Source organism: Archocentrus centrarchus, chromosome 22 (genome assembly GCF_007364275.1).
Source record: "Archocentrus centrarchus isolate MPI-CPG fArcCen1 chromosome 22, fArcCen1, whole genome shotgun sequence".
NCBI lineage: Eukaryota > Metazoa > Chordata > Actinopteri > Cichliformes > Cichlidae > Archocentrus > Archocentrus centrarchus.
In genome coordinates, this window is record NC_044367.1 from 16,493,866 (window position 1) to 16,516,221 (window position 22,356).

The 22,356-nt window shown below is 39.0% G+C and overlaps 1 protein-coding gene across 1 annotated transcript; it reads right to left on the reverse strand.

The window, feature by feature from the left end:
• Positions 1 to 941: 941 nt before the first annotated feature.
• On the reverse strand, positions 942 to 21,268 carry ddhd1a (DDHD domain containing 1a). The gene is made up of 13 exons (XM_030718693.1): positions 20,086 to 21,268; positions 18,599 to 18,775; positions 12,108 to 12,236; positions 10,981 to 11,128; positions 9,006 to 9,115; positions 8,737 to 8,843; positions 8,389 to 8,651; positions 7,195 to 7,270; positions 6,808 to 6,957; positions 6,049 to 6,113; positions 5,770 to 5,942; positions 4,929 to 5,126; positions 942 to 4,105 (listed from the first exon to the last, which is right to left on the reverse strand). The coding sequence occupies exons 1-13, from the start codon at positions 20,723 to 20,725 to the stop codon at positions 3,921 to 3,923; spliced, it is 2,421 nt and encodes an 806-aa protein (XP_030574553.1). The 5' UTR covers positions 20,726 to 21,268; the 3' UTR covers positions 942 to 3,920.
• Positions 21,269 to 22,356: the final 1,088 nt, after the last annotated feature.

Sequence of the window (22,356 nt, forward strand, 5' to 3'; positions counted from 1 at the left end):
GGCTCTGTCTTCTGATGAACTCACTGAGCTCCAATCCTCCAGCTCAGGAATCTGGGCCTTCAGACTATGGTCGGCATCAAAGCGATTTATAACCACTCTCCTTGCAGCTCCGACCCCCTTGTCAGGGTCTGGCAGTCGACCCATTGCCTTTTATAGGCTGTGTTTTAATTGCAGCGTAAACATTTGAGTCAGCCAGATGCAGAGCAGGAGTGTCAGATCAAGACCTGGCTCAACCGCTGGTGATGTGGATGAGGACAGAGGAGGTGAAGTAGAGGAAGGAGAACAGTGAAGGAGGTAAGGGTAGGAAGTAGCAGAGTGCTGAAGGGTTTACATTGATTGGGCTTTGTTTTTTGTTTTTTTGCATTTGTGGTTGTAGACTGCTGTAGTACATTCCAGTTTCACTTAATGGCATACAAGTGAACACAACTGATCGTACATGATTATATTTAAGCACATTAATGTCTCTTAAAATAGCTCAAATGGTTAAGAGCAACAGATGGAAATGACTTAAGAGGAAGGGGCAGTGGACAGTTGGTCACTATGGGCCTTTTTCCTTGAATATTACCAGTAGATGACTGACCTCTTGTGGTCAAACACAGAACAACAGAGCCTTCTATTATTTGTGAGTCACCTCTGATCTAACTGGTCCCATCTGTGAGCCTCGCCTTTGCAGATGTTGCTAAACTGCATTACCCCCCCCCCCGACAGCTTATGGAATACAATACTGCCTATTCACGATCTATAAGTCAGCTTTGTTATCCGCTTCAGGGGGGCGCCTTGGAAAGAATCTGGTCTGAGTTCAGATGAACGCTTCTTTTGTCCTCAGTCTGGAAATGAGCAATAAGACTATCTTCCTCCTACACAACAGTTTCCAAACACAATATTTCCATCCTACTATTAAAAGTAAAAGGGGGAAAAAAAAAACCCGACAGTTTAAGAAATACTGATTGCATCCAAACTGGAATACTTTATAAAAAGGAAATATATACAGTGCTTTGGATGGCAGTTAGAATCCAATACAGGCATGAGTTATTGCACAGCTCTAGGGACATTAAACATTTCTCTAGATATCCATCCAAAAAAAATAAATCAAAGCAACATCATTACCTGTTGGACACATTTCATTTAACACACCCACAGTGAGCTTTAGTGTACATCTCTTTCCGAAAAGCCACATGTAAGGTCTTTATTAATCTGTGGACATCTGTGCTAATCTGTTTCAATTCAATTATGGCTTTAATCTGGTATTGACAAGAGTGTTGAATCTACAAGACGTGTAACAGCAGACATTTCCCTGATACTTGTGGTATATTTGACAAAATAATGTATTGTCGTCATTCAGAATGCTGTACATCAAACGCTCATACAGTGAAACTTACAGCATATGTTCACAAAATTCTCTTTAATGCTCTCCAGTTAATCTGCTAGTTTCTTGCCTGCGACACATTAGAAAATATGTCTGAATATGAAAATGTGCAAATTTCACACAAGTTATAGAAACAATGCTAATGGTTACAATGGTCATTCCACACTCCTGCAGTATGTATTTGCTGTACCCACAATGTTTGATTTAATGATGCAGAAGCACTGTTTTCCCAATACATATCCAAATAACAGGTTGAAATTGCTTTATGCACTGTAACATAGCAAAAATGAATAAATAAAAAAGGTCGGGCTGTGTTAAAAATAGTTTCTGTGCAATTCATAGCCCATGGATGTGCAAGAGCCACCAGATCAAATACAGTAACACTACTATCCCACTCCCTTATTAGACCCAGCTTCTGTACTACTTCCTGGTTACCTATCAGGTCGTCTCCTCAAGGCAGCCTGGTTTAAGTCAGTAGGCCTTTGAACACGTGACACAGACATTAAAACAAACACCAGCAAGTTGGTAGAGTCAGCGACAGCCCTTGTGTGGCACAGTAAAGCTGCAGCTTGCAATGTAACAAATCCAAAAACAAGTTAAATTTGACATTGACAGAAAGTCTAAAGTCACATAAACATTCACAAAGACAGTTTCATTTTGTAATCTACAGCAAATAAAATGTGTTAATTAGAAAAGCCATAAACAATCACAAGTGGGTTTTTGTTTTGTCATAATAAAGTTTCTTAGATGTGTGTTGGCACGCTGCACCTTTTTCTTGTTCCAACATCCATTTTCTCTTAATTTGACATCATGCAAAGTAAGCAAGCACTCAAGTTTCTGTAGAATCACTACTTGGAAAGATAACTACAATAATCTCAATTAAGTAATTTTTATATATGCTCTGGCAAACTGAAGGCAATTTTTTTTTTTTTTTTAAAGAAAACAAATCACAATTTGCCATCATCTCTTATCCTCAGATCTTTTCTTTTTTGGCCTAAATTTCTAAGCAGAGTCAATTAAATAATAACATGTCACATGATAGACAAAGTTTTTAAGAACAAAGAAATACTTTCACACAAATGACGCTGAATGCTCAACCTGGGAAAGTGAATTGGTAACAAAAAAGGCAAAAAAAAGATACAATGCATTTTGATGTGCAAGGCATTGCCTAAAGATAAAGAATCTACTTTTCTAATCCTAGGCCAATCACATGTTTGTTGATTTCGTATTAGCCTTAGCATTAATACAGCAGAACAGCTAACAAAGGAGACACATAAATGTTATTTGGCCACAAGTTTGAATCCCATTTTTTTCTGTGAGGTAACATCCAGTTTAATATCCCCAAGAGTCTGAAAGTTGCTAGAAAAAAATATTTCTGTTTTTAAGAAAAAATACATCTAGTACCAATGATTTCATCTGAATATCAATATAAAGCCATGAAGGCAAACATGATCTCCATAAGTTATCCTCAGAGTAGAAGCTTGATTGAGGATGAAATGGTGATACTGTTTTAAGTGAGAATTTTTGTACATAATATTAAGATTTTTAGACTAAGATTTGGATTTCTACACAGTAAGAAAATAAGTAAAAGACAATTGAGTTACTGTGTTAGTAAGAGACATTTGCCCCTGGTATGTAAACAAAAACTGCACTATTTATTAATGAAAATTAAACATAAAAGAAAAATGCTATATTCTGTTTTGTGCAGTGTAAAACTAATGCTTTGCATGGATTTTATTCTATTTCAAGAGACAAATATTCTTAAATTTAAAAAAAAGGAAAACACTAATAATGACATGTTTGTTATGTTTTTCCTCCAAACTGCCAAAATAATTAGTAAATATAATATTATTTATAATGCCCTATGATTCTTTTACTTTATGTGGAAAAACTAAAGAAATATTATATATATTACACATTGCATTTGTTTGTTCTCATGAGCTTCTTGACATGTAGTAGCTAAATGTTTAATATGAAGAAAAAAAAACCTTGACAAAGACTTTTTACTTGTATGTAACAGAAAAAGGGAAAAAATCTGACACCTTACTGACTGAGTTTTAGTCAAATGTGTCCCAAAGCTTCAGACTGAGTCTGTTGCAGAGCAAGTGGATTTAGGAATTATTTAACATAAAATGAATGCTCATAAAAGACACAATTCAGCTGTCTAACATAAGACTGGGCATGAAGTTAGACAAACACCTGTGCATCAACGCCTTTTGCTCCTTAATAAGTGTTCCCGGTCCACCGTATCCACCCTTAGGGTGCGCAATTGTGTGCAACTTAACAAAAGATGAAAATTTTGGAATAAAGTTCTGAATCTGTTAGTAATGATTCCCAAATATTAAAAGTGCTTAATCAGGAGCCAAAGAAAAAATGATTTTAGTGTTAATGTTAGTGTATTTAAGAAGTTTGTAAGCATCGAAAAATAATGAACAAAGTCACTTTGAGGCTTATCAAGAACACAAGAAATGCTTTCACTGGTGTAAGACAGCATAAAAGTGTGTGTTCCTTTGTAAAACAAAACAAAAAAAAAAAAAAAAAAAAACATGCTGCCTCAGTCTGGCTCCGGAGTATCTGCTGGATTAGAGGATGTTGCCTTCTGTTTATATATGAAGGTCAACAAGAAAAGAGCTATGTCATGTGAGCACCAGTAGCTTGTGTGCGAGGTCACCGCTGACCAGTAGCGGCTCTCCACTAGACCCTCTCGGAGCTCAAAGTCGACACGACGCTCAAGCTCCACTGAAAAACAGAAAACGACTGGTTAAAAAAAAAAAAAAAGAGCAATTAGCAAGACAAATGCATGATGATTAAAAATAGACAGGACATCCATAGCCTGAAGATAACAGATGACCATAGCCACAGTGACATCTAGCTGACCATTTTGGCTTTTGCCATTTTGGTGTTTTGAAACCGCATCAGTGAGTGAAAGGGTGGATCTGCCCGAGAAACCAAGGGCATGTTGATATGGCAGCGCCTTGTTAATCACAGAGCAGCCATGCCCTAGATCACACTGCCTTATCCAGTATCTGTTTACGCCTAAACCCAACCATAATTTTTATTTATATTTTCAGAGTAAACCCAATAATGCCGTAAATCAAGTAAGCAGTGGGTTTGTTTTCACATAGATTTCTACATCATCTTACTTCTTTTAGCAATGAACAGTCACCCCCTGCTGGCTGTAGGAAAGAATGCAGGTTTCAGGCTTATCTTTCTTAGCATGACTTTTAAAAACAACCCATGATGGCATTAACTACACACAACCCTTCTTCATATCTTTATAGTTGATACTTAAAGGAGGTTGGGTAAAGTTAATGGACAGCTGGCATCCTCTACCAGTGGGACAAGGTGCGCAACCACTGGGAAGACATCAGTTTTTTCTTTTGTTGTTGTTTGGTTGGTTGGTTTTCTTGAGTACATTGAACTTAAGTGCCATTTTAAACATAAAATAATGGAAAAAAAATGTAAGAAAAAAAATAAAGACCACCACATGGGTCAGAGGATATTTGTCTGTTTAAACAGACAGGCAGACTATGAATAGTACTGGACAGGTAAGTAAACTTACACGATGTGTCAGCAGTGGGTGAGGTGGGTCGTGTCATGGTGGAGAGGCCATATGCTGACTGACTTTCTGTGCGCTTCTGCTCCTCTTCTTCAGTGTTTGCTGCACCTTCAAGTCCCAAAGACACTGAGGGCTGGCTGTTGGAGCGGGAAAAGCGTGAGAAGAGGATGCCTCCAATGCCCTTTCCAATACTTGCTGCTCCTGTAGTGTGGGAATACGAAAGAAGATAAGCATGAAACAGAGGTGGTAAAGTAATTGAATTATGATTTCAAACAAGAAAACAACAAAAGTATGAATGCATTTATTGTTTTTTTTTTTTTCTCTAACTTGTTAAAGAACAGAATAGGAGAACATTCCTCTTATTTCCACTTGCTGGCACTGTGGAGCTAAAACTGATTTAAAAAAAATAGAATCTCATGTTACCCATTAAATACAATGACCTCTTAGGATAAAATAGATTTTTTAATTACAGATTACGTATATTAAAGGGATTTTTTTTTTTCAGCTCTCGCTCTGAGCACCTCATCAGAAGTTGAAAGAACAGTCAACAACCTGCAGTGATCGGCCACAGCATTAAAACCACTGATGGGTAAAGTGTATAAAATTTATTATCGCCGTACAATGCAAAGTTCTGCTGGAAATCCTTGGATCCTGGCATTCATGTAGCTATCAATATGACAAATAACACTCACCTAAACATTGCTTCAGACCTCAATTACTTAAACTCCCTCACAGCTTACTTTAAACTCTTTCTAAGACTGTGACTGATGCTGCATAACTAACACTTGTAGTAATGTAAACACAAGAGTTCAGATTGTGTTAGGCTTTAAAAACACAGTCTTACCCAATATGCTGGCCTTGCCCAGACTAGTGATGGACTCCCCATAGTGCCTGCGGGCTAAGACAGGAGATGTACTGGGGCTGGGGATGCTTTCTGTATCAGACGTGGGATCTTTGACAGGGTTGAGAAAAGTAGGCCTGATCTCATCGTAAGGTGTGGGGTTAGTGGCGCTACACCTGACGAATACACAGACCACAAACATTCACATCATATTTACTCGGAAAATATAATGAGTGTAATACAAGGGATAAAAAGCAAGTGCTATAAAATTCAGGTTGTTACCAGTGTATCTGAACAGGTGCGATGTTGCTGTAATGTTTCAAGATGAGCGGTTCCAATCTATAGGCCTAAACAAAGTAGTGAAACAGGAGTTATTACAGAGAAGTGATCAAACCGACAGTGCACAGTGGAAAATGGCAAATCTTAAAGAGTAAAGCGCACCATAAATTCATCCAGACAATGTCAATCTTGGCCTGTGCACTGCTGTACAAGCACCCAGATGAAACATGTGCTCACCAGCAAAAAGCAGATAAGATTTTGCTCTCATGTAACTTTTATCCTTTATGGGTACTTCCTCAGACAGTACTGGGATGGATTAAGTTTTAATCTAACAATTTAATCCGCTAATATATTCACCTGAATAATCAATACAAATGAAGGCCATTTATTTTAGGTTCATCTGAATGACTACAGCATAAAATTCCTCATACTTCCAGATTTTTATAAATGTGATTAATTGTAATTAAAACAGCCTTGTTACCAGTTTTCGTTAATATGAGCACAAAACCTTCCTCTAGTCAGCAGGTCACCGGGGTCTGAATTTAGCCCTGAATCAAAACTGCCACAGATTTAAGAAAATCATCATTTTAAATCTGAATGTTGTGTCTACTGTCAATAATATTTAGAAACAGTTATAGTCACATTTAATTTATATCACACTTTAAAGCAGGTTGAAGAACATAAATATAAGCAGAAAACTGGATCTCTCACAACCCTGAGAGATCTCGTCTGTAAAGGTCAAGACAGTGAAGGGGCACTGACCACAGGGTCTGTGGGATGGAAGACATTGAAGAGCCTGCTGCAGATGGAGGTGGGCAAGATGTGGTCTTGGTGGACACTGGTACCAGGGCGGATTCCTCTTAGGGCCAAAAACACAGCCAGAGGAGAACCCATGCAGAAGAAATTCTCTACCTGAGAGACAAAAGGTGCAAAAAATATTTACTATAAACATAGAAGTCTGTCATATTTACACAGATGGCCCAGATGCCAAATGTAATTTCTGTTTCGTTTCCCAGAAATATGGACACATGAATTTATTAGAAACACACAGAACATATAGTTTTTCAACACTTTAACAAAAGTTTCTGTCAAAAATTCTTATACATTAAAGTACTGATATTTTGTATTTGTACACAAACAGTATAGTACCTTAAATTTGAGAGCTGGGGGGGCTGAAGGTTTAGAGGCCTCAAGTGTGGCGAGTTGATTTTCCAGCTCTTGTAACCTGCCAGAAGCAGAAAGTAAAGAATGCTGATCTATACTTTAAAAAGAAATTTAAAACGTCACCAAAACTCTAGCCTGACAATCTGTTTCAATATTAATACCCATTAACAAGAGAGGCCAATCAAACAGTCCCCGTTTCAGTCAGATCAATAAACCTTATTACAGCATTTTCTTGTCTCACAAAGCTAATGGGGCACACAATAATAATACTGTGCACACAGTCTGATGGGCGGTGCAGAGCAGATTTTGAGGCACCAGTGTACCCTGCAGCCCACACAAACAAACAAAAATATATCTTGAGAAAAAAAAAATAGGGGCATGAGAAGAGCAGCACATGCTGTATCTTACAAGGCACAAAAAAAAAAAACTAAACAAAAAAACAAAAACAAAACAGACATATACTGCAGTGGTTGTTTATTTCTATAAGGAAAATGGATGGTGGGGTTGCAATCAGATGAAGAAGGCCTCTAACTCGGGGGGCATGGATGCCCAAGGAAAATTTGGCTAATGAATGATGTTAATGACTGATCAAAACTGTGGAATGTGAGGCACTGACTGTTTTTCAGCTTCTGAAGTTGCCAGACAAGTTTGCCAACCACACTTTAAATTCCACTATCAATGCTAAATAGGCTGGTTCTTATATAGTGCTTTTCTCCTCTACTTGAACACTCACAGCACTTTATATAACATGTCTCATTCACTCAAGCACTTTTAAAAAAAATGTCTAAATGCTTTCTATCTAACATTCACACACACACAAACTCCAACGAACGCATCAGGAGCAGCTCGGGGTTCAGCATCTTGCCTGAGGATACTTTGGCATGCAGACTGAAGCAGCCAGGGAGCAAACCACCAACCTTCCGATTAGCTTCCGAGATCAGACGAGCTCGGGCGTGCTCAGGGTGCTATGGCTGCAAGCCAGGTTATTAATCTACAAAGTTGAATTAAGTAGACTGGGAATCTGCGATTAATGTATCAAAATTTAAGTCTCAAGGCTCCTTAACATCTTTACCACTTTCTTCTAGGCTTTCAGCTTAAATCTTTTAGGATCTCAACAGGCACACATAGATACAGTTCCTGGGAATGACTGATCTACAAGGCTCTACACAAAACTCTTACCTATTCCTTGTTTGCCTCAGTTGCTCTAAAAGGCGCCTTTCTTCATAGGACATCCAGTGAAGGTCCAAGTCTTCTTCCACAACGCGGTGCTCCTGCAAACAAAACCGCACAGGATCCCAACCCGTAATGATGTCATACGTGATGACGCAGCCCAGGGAGTGAGACACGATGGACACTTTGCCACCCCTTTCCTCAAACTCAGGGTTCCGTGAACAGAAAAGTGTGTAGAGCTTGTTCAGCTCCTGCGTTAGGCCCTTGGTAATCTGGAGAGAGTGAGTGGAAAGTTTTAATGAGATCAGACATTGAGGGCACCAGAGATTCTAATAGCTGAACGTGAATGACTCTCACTTCATCCCGGTAAAGAGGGCTGTTGTAATACATGATGTCCATGGCACTGCTGTTGAGAAGGTCTCTCAGTCCCCTCACTTTGTCTGGTGTGATTGAGTCTACCGTATCTACAGACACATACCAACATCTGGGTCAGGTGCTTCATGATAATTTAGCTGAATAACTAATCCTGGCCAATATCACAGAAGCCCTATTTAAAGCAGGTTAAGAAGTCTTCATTAGTTGCTCTCTAGACTGTTTGCTATTTAGCAAATTCTGTAATTGCACACCTCCATCCAATGTGAGTTTGGAGCGCCACTCCACAGGCAGGAACTCCACATGTTCTTCATTGTGCTCTGAGAAGTGTTTCTCCTCCATCTTCCTCACACCCTCCCGCAGCCTAAACAGACACGTAACAATACAGCTTAAAAAATATATAACAACAATCCAAACATACAACTGAAAGACTTAAGAGTGGATTTGGAAATATTTTAACCTTTTTAGAAGCAATGTGATCCTTACGTTGTCTAGGAAACAGTTTATAATAATGACAGATTCTGAGTGGATGTATAACATTCTCTGTGTGTATCCAACTTCTCTACACATGGACTACAGAGTCTGTGTTTGCGCTCTTTCTCAGACTCATGGCTGTTTGGTAGAAAAGAATGACATCCATTTTACTGCTCACTGATGCAGCTGCTTCCCTTGTGCAGCACACACACAAAGGCTACACCGCTATTAGCCCTATATAGGGCAGCATTAGCTTGCAGGATACACTAAATACACAAAGAGAGTGAGGTAGTTGTTGACATGGGTAAATGGAGGCTGAGAGATGCTTTTAAATGACTGCTCTGTGAATGGAACACCTAATGCCGGTTTTGACAGGACTATTTGTTGTGCGTAAGGGAAATGCTCAAAGGTTTGAGTGCTGCTTTACAGGCTTCCTAACGTTTGTAAGGTTTTCCTTGCTTTTAGATTGGCTTTAATTGGACAGTGAGGTTTGGTATTCAGGCTTTAGTTAGTTTGAGCGGTCTAATTTTGTTTCCTTTATCAATGTGGAAGTAAGAGGCTGAAAAGGCACAGAAATAATTTTAAAAATCAAACAAATAAACAGAAAAAAAAAAGGAACAAGTTAGAGTTTTCAGGCTGATCTGTCCTCTTGGCCGAGAAAGTGTGTGTGCTGTAATTTACAGGAAGATTAAAAAAAGGCTTACAGTGCTTTGCAGCGTGACTCAGGTTACTTTATCTACTTAGTCATCTTAAGTAATAGGAGTCGTCCACTGGCAAGTTTGTGGCACAGAGACACACTTTGCTCTGGTCTAATACTTCTGTATAACTGCATGAAGTAAAACGTCCACATCCAAAGCCAATTCCTTCAATCTTTTAGATAAAGACAGACATAGGACAGGACTGCATTTACCTTAAGCAACAAATGAACATGTAACCTTTGAAAGACAAAAGGAACTCAGCAGGCTTATTAAAAAGTAAACTAGCAGCATGGCATCAAACTGATGGTTTTGGTTTTATGTGTCGAGTGTTCTGTGGAGGATCCAAATAAACAAATAAGAGTTACATCTTCCCACTGGCTTGAAATCTCGACTGATGAAGATTATATAACCAGGCAGTGTATGTAACACTGACACAGAATGGCGCGAGTTGATTAGAAATCTACTGTGTAGCCACATTTTTACCCATGTTTCCAGCTGGGTTTATGGTACTTTGTGCATGTGTGTCTTTAAAGTTTGGTACATTGTGTGTTTACACATTAACAATGCAAAGCGTAAAATAGCTGAACAGCACGAGGAGACAAAGTGAGAAAGATGGAGAGAAAACAAAGGGAAGGGCAGGAGAAAAACAGCCTCCAGGTATAGATTCATTTGGATCTTTGGATGAAAAAAATTGTTTTGTGCTTCAGTTATGCATACTGGAAATAAATAGTTAAATAATAGTTAAATAATTGGCAAATGAAAGAGGATGAACAGGTATATCTGAAGTCCATCATATCTCATCATAAAAACAACAAAGTGATGTAAAGCCTCGTCAGGAGGCCAGAAGCATTACTACACAGAAAAACTATATATAATAAGATCGTGTTATTCTGCTTGCAACACTGATACAAAGTGTAAAGAATTTCTCACAATGTGTTAAACCCACTCTTGCACTTACAGATTTGATTCAAATAAAACTGAAAATGTTGCTATAATAAAACAAGCATACAAAAAAAAAATCCTAAATCAAATCATCTTACTCAAACTTTAAACTCACATTCCAGTGTTTTTAATAATGCGCCCCTGGTCCATCTTCTGTCCAATGCCATGAACCACAAAAACAATGTGTGTAGTCTGAGGGGGTCTGTCCTCAGGCGAGGCCTCCTCAACATAACCCCGATGGAGCCGTGTACCGCTGCTTGAGGCTGTAAGACAAATGGAGCTTTATTTTACCAGCTTTTTTAAAAAACTGTCATTTAAACTAAGTATTTTTTGTACTACATTATAATAAAACACATCACAACTGTGTTCACTAGAAAGCTATAAAAAGCTGATTGATGGTGTTGAGTCCAAAGAGGCCAGTAGGTGAGGCAGGAAACCCTACTGTTATTGTGGCTGCCAATGTGCCAACGGTGCCAAGTGTGTGACCTTATTTAGAATCTATAATCTAGTCTAGTCATGTGCTACTCAGCAAGGTAACAGAATCCCATGGACCTTACTGCTGACTGCTTAGCACTAAATGGACATCTCAGGAGAAATAGAAATAACCTAGTCCATCTCCTCTGATAATCTGAAAGCAGGAGATTACTGTACTGTAGAGCTTTGAGACTGTAGATCAGATTAGAGTCATCCATGCAGATCAAATATCAAGTGCTTATTGCTATCTTTTTATTTGCACATGGGACATTTAAGCACTTGGGCCCTAGAAATGGCAGATTGGACACAGTGATCTTCTGGGCTAATCCAGTTAGGGCACTGTGTTTAAATAACTGATGCAAACTACAAATGCATTAATATGCAGGTCACTGATTTGCATTAGATGGGCAGAGAAATTTGCTCAAAATTTATAAAATATAAAATCAATTTGTTTTTAATTAAATGGTTTCACACATTTTATAGGCACATCCTTAGCAAAGGGAATAAACTATATTTCAAACTTTATAGTGATGGTAGAGATTCTGCAAGTGAAGGCTGAATGGTGCACAGTACAAAAGAAGCTGTTAAAAATATTTATTTATAAACTTGTGATGCAATGAGACATGCACGTAAAGTCAAGGGATCCTAGTAGCTGATGTCTGCAACAATTTTCACAGCCATTAGTTCTTCACACTGATTGGACTAAAAAGTTTTGACACCATGGTTGCATCAAAAACTACAAAAAACAAACCTTAAGTGATTACAGACCTTTGGAGAAGCCCAGCTTTTGGGTGACTGTTCGTGCAATTTTGGAAGTGGTGGCATCGCTGTAGAGGTAGACCTCATCCACGCTGTGCCAATCCACATGTGATCGACTCAGCTTTAGGCTATGGATAGCTGCAGGGAGGCAGTGAAAGAGGAGTGAGTGAATGAATGGACATTGGGAGATGGTTTGGGAAAAATGGAAGAGAGAAGGAAAACTCGGGTAAAAGGGAAAAGGAGAAAGGTTCACTTAATCAAAGAGTCTGCAAAAGACATAATTACACCACGTTAGGATAATCTTAAATGTAGTGCAAATTAGCAAAAGAAAAGATAAAACTATTCAAACGGCTCAATCAAATGCAGTCTGGAGCATTGATCTGCAGAAAGAAAAACACATCAAACCATCTCAAATCACGGTTGCATATTTCAGCTCTTGCTTGTCGCCCTGCTTATGTATCGTCCAAATGAAGACATATTTGGTACTGATATCGATTAGTTCTCTTAGAGGATTTTTTTCCCCCCTCCAGGTTGTTTCTTCAAAGTGTAATAAAGTGACTAGGGCAAGAGCAGAGGTATGGCTGGAGAGCAGACACCATTTGCTACAGAAGCTAAGAGCAATAAGTGAGACTGGTTCACTCAACAGAGTTATTTATGTCTCCGTCCTTAAAGTGCATTGCTCAATCAAATTCATTTGAACAAGACTGGTGAAAAACTCTGGCACTGGTCCAGTGCACAGCCCACTGCCTGGTTCACACAGTATTGTACAGCAGCTCAGGGTCACATTTTTTTGCATTGCTCTGAACCAAACTAGGAATTAAAACGCTTACAAACAAAAAGTATAGAACTTGGAAAAAATGCCATTTTCCAGATTAGATTTCTGCTGGTTTGAATCTCTTAATATGATCACAAAAACCATGCAAGTGTAGAAAAACATGCAGTTGCATTTACTCTTATGCAACTGAGAATCTAAACTTCCTCAAAGTTCAAATGCTGTTATTTTTTTTTTAACCATAACAGAGCATTGAAAAAAAAAATACCAGTGATCATCACCGATGACAAACTGGCAAGATATATACAGTAAATAAGGCATCTGTCAAGAAATGTAAGAATTTAGTAACTCGCTCCAATACACTTGAATTAATAAAAATGTACTGATGCATCTGTTACACGTGATAACACGGTGGAGTTAACCTGGTCCACCGATGCCTGGCAGGATAATTTTTTCATTGGGTAAGCATGACTTGTGGGTAATGAGATGCCAAGCACTTATATGGTAGCCAAGACCTGTTCACTCTGAGTGCAACCAGTGTGAAACTGAATGAGAAATGAGGGCAAGCAGAGTCTGGAAAAAAAAAAAGTTTGTTGGAAGGAATTCACAAGCATTAATCAAATTTAAACTGACAAAGAGAAAGTTATCACTCTTCTTGGCAGATAAAAATTATTTGTTCTAAAATTCTTGTCAGGTGAAGTATTTGTTAAAAAAAAAAAAAAAGACAGTTTATTCTGTCACACATTTCCAGTCATCTTTGCAGAATGCAACCGCTCAACAGCACAGGAAACCTCTATCACCAAATACTGACACTAGTCCTCTCAGCAAGAAAGGGGAACAAGCAGTTCTTCTAAGAAGAGCACCTTTCACCATCCAGGCTGGTTTCATCTCAAACAGTTCAGAGTGGGCTCCTTACCTCACATCTCTCGCACTCAGACAGCACTGCACAGGTGAAAAGGAGAGTGCCATCTGCTGTATGAGCTGCACTGTTCTCAAAACTAGCTTGAGGCCAACTCAAACTGTTGAGATGTATCTGTAGCTGAATCCACAGTAAAACAGGAAAAGGTGTTCTGGATAAAAAAAAAACAGTAACTCAACTTCTCTGGTTTTAAAAAAGTTTGAGTGAAAATGAGGCTATTATTGATTGATTGATTGCTTATTGTCGTCAAAGAACACTTCCTGTTTTACAGTGAAACGCAGCAGATAATGAAATGAAAACAGGGACAAGCAGTCAACCACAAAAGAGTTTACCGAGCTAGATCTCTAACAGCCTATCAAGAATTACTAAGGGATACAGGACGCGAGCATGTGTTACACAGGGAGGGCAAAGAAGTGAAGGAACTGGAGAAACTGTTGAAGAAAGATGGAGTCTGGGATACTACAGATGCAAGAATCTCAAATCTGGCAGAGGAGGGCTGAAATAATAAGGGAAATAAGAAATGGGGCTCTTCAAAATAAAAGCTAAATCAAAAACAGGACTGGCCTGGGACTGTGACATCTGTTTCTGACGAAAAATCAAAAGGTTTCTTGGCCATGTCTTGACAAACATTATAGGTAGGGCTGCTTCAGACACTGCAGTTCTCATGTAGTATTTGCAAAAGGTGTACTACTCTACACTCAGTACATTATACACATAAATCATTCATCTACACTGAAGTCTGCTTTGCATACTATGCTTTAGGTCATCGGTTGCTGAGGATTTACTACAAGATGACACTGACCCCAGGACTTTTCTATTCAATAAACCCAGAACTAGCACAGTGATGGACTTCAATGAGGCTGCCAATACACGATGTGTTAAGGGCCATAATAGTAACTGTCCATAAATGGCTCCTCTGTTTGGCTCATCAATTGTGGTTGGCTCTCAACAAAGAGCTTTGTTCATGGCCCTTAAAGTGGGAGCTTGTGATGGTGGTTCATTAATGGTACAGTCATACTGCCAGAGGACTGAGATAAAGAAAGCAAAGAAAGAAAGTAAGAAACAGAGAGGAAGGGAGATTAAAAAAAAAAAAAGCCAGCAAAGCAGGGAGGCTTTTTTGAAGACTAGCTTATTTATTCCATGTCTACTGGCTTTAGGGATCTTGCTCTAGTAGTTGAGTGAACCCTGCTGTCTACTCACTATTCCAGCAAGGAGATGAAAGACACATATGCAGGATTCCTCAAAAAAGCAGCAATACTATCAACAGTACTGCAAAACTCTATGTAACTGCACAAAGGAAGAAGTTCTAGAAACTAGGCTCAGTTAAGGCTGCAATACACAACTGAAAGAACAGCCTAAATCCATTTTAATGCAACAATTACTAACTGAGCTTAGCTCTAAATATTCAAACGATTTCAGAGGTTTGAACCACACAAGAAAGAAAAAAAAAATCAAGTTCCACAGAGACCTAGGTGCTATAAGGAGATGCAAGCTAATTCTAATACACCAGAAGTTTAAAAAACAAAGTATTTTACAGTACCTTGGCAGCGTTTGCGCTTGTGACCTGTAGTTTTAGCACTCGTCTGATATCCACTCCATTTGAACAGAAAAGGGAGGTAGAAAGGGGGCAGGTGGGAGAGAACTAACAACCAACAGAGAGTGAGTAATGGCCATTACCGTGGTGTCACACAGACTACTGCTGTCATCACTCCTGAACAAGTAGCTCCATCAAGTAGTGCTGCAGTCAGATTACCACTTTAACCAGGACAGACGAAGACTCTGTGCTGGTTACTGCAGAGACTTGGGCTACAAGAAATGTCTTGGCACAATTACTAGAAAAGAGGGAAGGGTAGAATTCCTCTGACTATACATACCATTAAGTAAATCCCCATTTCTTTCTGTTTACGTGAACTACATTGGTTCACTTCTAACAACATTAAAAGCACTTATATTTCCATTTGGCTTAATGAATAATTCATACTTTCCTATTTAAAACTGTTTTGAGGATGTGATGCTGAAACACACTCATAGTGGAGGAAACATAGTGACTAGATTTATACAAAGAGCTCTGAGTAAGTATCTAGGAGATCATCTCTAATGTCTCTCTTACCTGGAGCAGCACAGATTAGAAGATATACTTCTTTCTATTGTAAGTAATGAAATTGCTTTGTAGTTTATTTAATTAGTTAGAGATAAGTAGGTGTTTAAATTTAACTGAAAATTATTAGAAGTGGTGAGAATGAGAATCATTTATTGTCATATCTAGTTGGATGACAGATCTAATTTTATTTTCCCCTTCAATAATAATTTAATAATTTGATGTCTTAGCTTGTGAAAATATCCTTCTAAAACCACACAAATATGTCAACTGTTTGAAAGAAACTAAAGGCCCAATTATAATATTTTATCATGATTGGGTAGTTCTTCCTCTATTGGGTTTATTACTAAAATCCTATTAGTATCTTAATTACTAACTAAAATGCTATGTGACAAATAAAATAAGCTCTATAAATCTGGAGGTTTTCTCAAATTTGTTAATCAAATCAGTCCAGGAGACATGCAATCTCTGACTAAAACATTCAATCCAAGACAACACAGACATCAGACTTGCAAATGTCGGAAGCGGTGAAAAGTTGTGGAGGAGAGAGCTACTGCGTGTAGAGGAGGCTTTTGTTATAAACGCTACCGGTACTGTACATTTAGGCATTACAGCACTGATGGATCCATTCATAAATACGCATTTCCTGATGACAGCGATAGTTACTATAAGAAGCAGCAGTCCAAAGAGGTCATAATGAACTGAACCTTCATCTGTGTGCCATCTTATAATATAAAACTATCTTTGGTGATAAGAAAACTGCAAGGTCTGGCTAAGGGTAAAAAGAACAAACGCCTTTACAAACTCATTGTTACAGTAAGCTGTAAATTTAGACATTGTAACACTGATAAAACAAACACACTCATCCTGCCAAAACACTTCAACATTTTTGATATCTTAAGCACAGGTCATGACCACACATCTAACTGTCAAGTTTGTGCCAAGTTATTTAGGTGTGTGTTTTCTGTTTCTTTTAAGCATGTGTTAGTCATCAATCACACCATGGTGTTCACAGACTCACGTGTTAAATAAAATGCAGCAGAATATGCGGCACACAAACTAACTTCTGAGCCTACACCAAATGACAAACTACAATGCACAAAGATGACACAGTGTCCAGCCCACAGGTTTCATTTTTCCTTGACGTCTTTTAAGGCTGACATACTGGGACACACCCTACAGTTTCCACTACTAGCTTACACCAGTGGATGTGTATTTGGGGATGATGTATTTGGGCTTATAGAGGAATATTTACACAAGTAAAAAGTGTAACATTTTGACCAGCCATTGAAGCTCTTATCAACTCTTATTCTGTACTTGGCTTGAGTCCCACATTGATGATGATGTACCAGCAGAGCACAATGGTATGCCTACCATGTCTTCTGCTGCACTCTCTGTTAGTCTCAGCTAGCTTTTGCAGTGCAAGGTAAAGCAATAGAAATAGCAGCAGTAAGTAGAGGAGACAGTAAGCGATATCTTGGGAAATGTATTTACTGCAGTATTGTCACGGACGGCATCACTGGCTCATTTTATGATCCATTTATAGATTGCAGTGCAAGTCCTTAATGCTGTCAGTGCTTCAAATATAAGCTTCAAGATAAAATGCTTTCCTGTAAAGGCTGCCTGAAGGAAGAACTCAAACAAGGTGAATTATCAGGATCTATCCCTCACTTTGCTTTAATACTCTGACTAATATGTAGTAATACACTAGACAAGTTAAAGTCTTATGATCTATGCATTGTATAATGGAGAGACTGTCAAGTGTGACAAAACCAGTTTGTGTGCCTTTATTTCACTCACCTTGCAAATATAATCAGACTATAATCCCACTGCCCTCTGTGGCCTTGTATGCCTGCATCCATATACATCGAAATCTTTTAGTATCCATTTACACGATGCTTGTTGAATAGGAGCAACTTTACATTTTTTTCCTAGTATGTGTTAAAGGCTTTATGTATTGAGACATAAAAAAAAGTGTGTGTGTGTGTGCGCAGGGTAAGCAATGTAGTATACAAATCCCAGATTACCTTGGTGATATTGTGAGTCCTGTTTTCATAATAAAGTCTAAACTTTCCCCACCATCTTTAACAGTAGCTGCATGGTTTTCTCTCTGCTTTTGCTCTATTTATCACACACCCACACACTTATCACCAGTGAAGGTCTTGTAGATCTGGCAGCCTAAAGGAGACTGCTGAATCAAAGAACCTCTTTCTTATTGCCTTTCGCAGCTAAATGCTGCTACATTTTGCTTGAGCCAGCCCTCAGAGGAGGACCAGCCAGAATGTACAAGATGCACCTCCTTTATACTGGAAGGGTGACATGACAAAACCCACGCCCACATGAATGGATCCACCTGCCCCATTCATTTCAACTGACTGTGCACGATCATCATTTATGACTCTTGGTACTTTTCTTCTGGCTTTACTCTGAAGATTCTGTACATTTTTGACTGACTTACTTTTTAAAGGAATTTATAGCAATACCTATGAGAGCATTTCATATTTTTTGATCTAGTGATTGCATTAATGGTCACCAACAGATGCCTTGGAATTCCAAACTCATTAGTTAATTTACTGAGTAAGTTATAAGAATGGATGCTTCAGTGCTGTGTTGTTTAAAACGCAGTCAAAAGTTTCTAACTCTCTAAATCGAAAACATGCTGTTGCACTAAAATTAAGTCTCCTCTGCCCTTGCCCTTCCCCAAAGCTCACCATCTTTGCTATCAATGGTCCTGGGAACCAAATCCATCTCAAAGGTGTCCTGCATCTGTTGCCCACGGAAATGGTTCAGGTGCTCCTGCTCAATGAGGTTGCTCTCATCTTCATCTAAGGGGAGCCAAGTACCACCAATAAACCACTGGCCTCTCATCACTGGAATATGGTCTTGTTCTGTAAGACAATAACAGCATTTACAGGGTACAGGATGCAAAACAAAATAGTTCGCTATATGGATGGGAATCTTGAAATGTCACTTTTTGTTGGAGAGAAACACATTGCTTTATTTGGCTATGTAAATATTAAGCAAAAATTAAAGCAAGTCACTTCCTAGAAACTGAATCCTTTCATTTTAATTCAACAAGTCTGACAAATCCTGGAGGGCCAAGTCTCAGTGGTTAATGCAGAGGGGCCAAGTTTGATTACAGTCTTGAGTGACATTATTAAGTGAGTCTCTGGTGGTGCACGATCTTAAATTAGGTTGCCTTGGAAAAAGAATTTCACTCTCTCTGTATGGAGAGAGTGAAATTCTACTGTGAGCATATGCCACATGTCTGTGTACTTCTATTTACAGACAATATGTTCTAAATGTTCCACAAAGACATGTGGGATATACTCACAGTGGATACCGTTCGGTCAAGGAAATTTGCTTGTCTTGTCCTTGTATGTAAAACTAAAGAAAAAAGACTTTGAACTATTTAACAAACCCTTTGATTTTTGTTTTTTTATTGTGAAAATATTTGGATGTTTTGCATCTTAGATTATAGTATATCAATGACCTTTCCACATGTTCCATTATGTAAACTAATCTCCCACTCTTGAACTGATATGCTTTCAAATACTATTCAAGTGTCCTCCTTTGGTATCGAATTCATGTTCTTAAGTGTTAACATGGCATGAAGATCAAGCTGAAACAGTACAGGTTGGGTCTCAATACATGCAGAGCATGAACTACTGGGAAAATAACTTCTCCTATAAATGTCATTTGAAATTAGCTCAGTTCATTCAGGTCAGGTTTTCTGAAGCTCTATAGCAGCTGCCTTCCTTTGTTCCCTGTCTTTTCCTGGAAATTTTCATGAATTAGTTAGTACAGATCAGCTGAGCTCAATAGACTGACATCCAGAAAAAAAAGACCACATGAAGCAATTAGATTGCAAGAAAAAAATAAAGTAAAATAATGCAGTAAACAGCAAATGACTACACACAATGCTTTCTCAGCTACAAGTTTGACATTTAAACTAGAACTTTGTATAGAAGGGTAGATGTTGCACGGAATTAGTCTCTGTTGAAGAACTGTGAGATGTTTTGACAGCTGTTATACTGCAGATCTCTGTAGTTTTCATTGCCGCTACGTGAGGTCCAGGGAAACAACAAAAACCACCGACTAGTAAAGGTTATGCTTCTGGCGCTCCACAAGGAGCTACTTAAATTGTGTTTGATGCGGAAGTAATTTATTTTGGGTGCACTGGGGTGACTGTACTTACGTTTCCAGTAGACAGGATAGCATTGTCTCTGTATAATATCAACCTCATAGAGTCCTCCTCGAACACAAACAGGCTCTACATTGATTTCAATGCTGTCAAGGTCCCTCTCATCAGAGGACACGGTGGATGTGTCCAAGGACCCGCGGCCTCCGTGCACACTGCTGGTCCTTGTTTCTACTGGCACTGCACCGTTCATCCCCCTGCTCTCCAGATCTCTAGAGCCACTGTCCTCTTCTCCCCCGCTGGTCTGTGAACATGCTGCACCAGGGTTCAGCTCGCAGTATTTCCGAAACATTAACTCAATCTTAAGTGAATCATGTCCCACAAAGGGCTTCCAAGTTTTCTTGTCCTCTCTGTAAAACCACCGCACTTCCTCCGGACCGAGCTCCGTAACTACCTCGTTGAACCTATGTCTGGAACTGTTGGATCTCGACCTCTTTCTCCTCTCAAAAAGAGGACCGGTGTTATTCTCATAGGTGTCGTACTCAGGAGAGCTGCTGCTAAGGTAGGCTTCCGGGGATTTCAGGTCCAACACCAGACCGCCCTGGGCGCTGTGATGTTTGGCGTGTAAAAGCGGCAGCTGCCCTTCCAGTCCCGAGGACATACCAGCCTGCAGCGTTTCATCATCGGCGAGACTCATCTCGTGACAGCACGAAAACACAGTGTCAGCGCTGACCTTTTACTATAACAGCGTAACGTGGAGCTTGTGGTTGTAATGTTGATGCTGCTCATAACTATCCAAGAGCCCCGACCTCACGGCACCTTCACAAAGCCGTTACTGCTCCACGGCAGCGATCACAAGGCTTCATATTAGTCTGAAAAAGGAAACTTTCATAATCAAATACCTCCAGACAAACTTCCAGCACATTTCCCGAGCGCACCACAGCTGTCTCTACATCACCTTGTTAGCCTGCTAGCTGGCTAAGCTAATCAAGCCGGTTGGAGCACTCGGAGAATTGCGTATTAGCGAGTCTGCAGCGATAAAACGAGAAACGAGTTTCTTGTCCTCTAAGTACAATAAAAATATATCAAACCACTTTCCTGTTAATGACTTGCTCTAGTCCTGCCTGACAAGAGTAACACTGTCGTCACTTATACTTTGAGTGTTCCGGGTCACTGTGGAATTTCCGATTCATTCGTTGACAAACAAATCTCGCATAGGGACAGCACGGTTCGCATGCGTGTGCTTGACAGCAGATCACGGGATTTGTGAACGCGCACGTAGAAACTGTGAGGACATGACGTCACTCCACCCTCCGTTAAAGCAATGATGCATTGCTGTTATTGAGTGTCCACTAGATGGAGACAAAAACCTATAATGGCTATCTGGTTTGCTTGTGTTCCAATTGCCATGACAGCGCTTTAATTACCACTAGATGACAGCAAAGACCTATTCCTTTTAAAGTGACTGCCAACATCCCAGCTGTAGGGACTGTAGTAACTTTACCCTTAAAGGACACATCTATATACACAGTTATATATTATATGGACAAAATAATAGAAATAGACCATCAAAGCATCAGCAAAAAAAAAAAAATAAAAAAAAATAAAAAAAAAAAAAAAAAAAAAGCAAGCACATTGTGTTGGCACTGTTGAAGCTACTTTAAAAGCACAGGTTTGCAAACTAGCTACTTTACACCTGAAGATGTTAAACTACAGCAACATTGCCCCGAGCATACATTTAGTTTGTTTAAAGTAGCTCAAACTACTTTTCACAACTGATGATGTACGGACAGGTGACACATTAATATAAAGCTTCTTAGTAAAGTGTTTAGTGCACTTTGACACTGATTCTACAGTTTTCTGGGACTCTACTGGAGCGATGAAACACCATTCCTACAAAAGATATTCCCACATTTATTGTTTTGATGATGGTAGTGGAGAGTGCTGCCAAACATTGTTCCAAAAAATCAAATATAGGGATTCAACTAACTTGCAATCTAGTGATTGCAAAGGACATAGCATGTGGGTCACCTAATTTTTAGATTCATTAAACTATTCATTGCTTCCCTTTTTGCTCAGTGGACAGGGGCATTGTTATCCTGGAAGAAACCGATCCGATCAGGTCATCACTTTGAACAACTTTGTACTGATTTGCACTGACTCTTCACTGCAAGGCAACAAGAAGCTCAGATTAATCTTTGTTTCTTGTCTGTATGCAAAATTGTAGCAAAATATAAGTTAATACAAAAATTACAGCTAGAAATAACAGCCCGAAAAGTGTTTTTGAAGAACATTATATGACGTTTGCCTGAAATACTAAGTAACGGT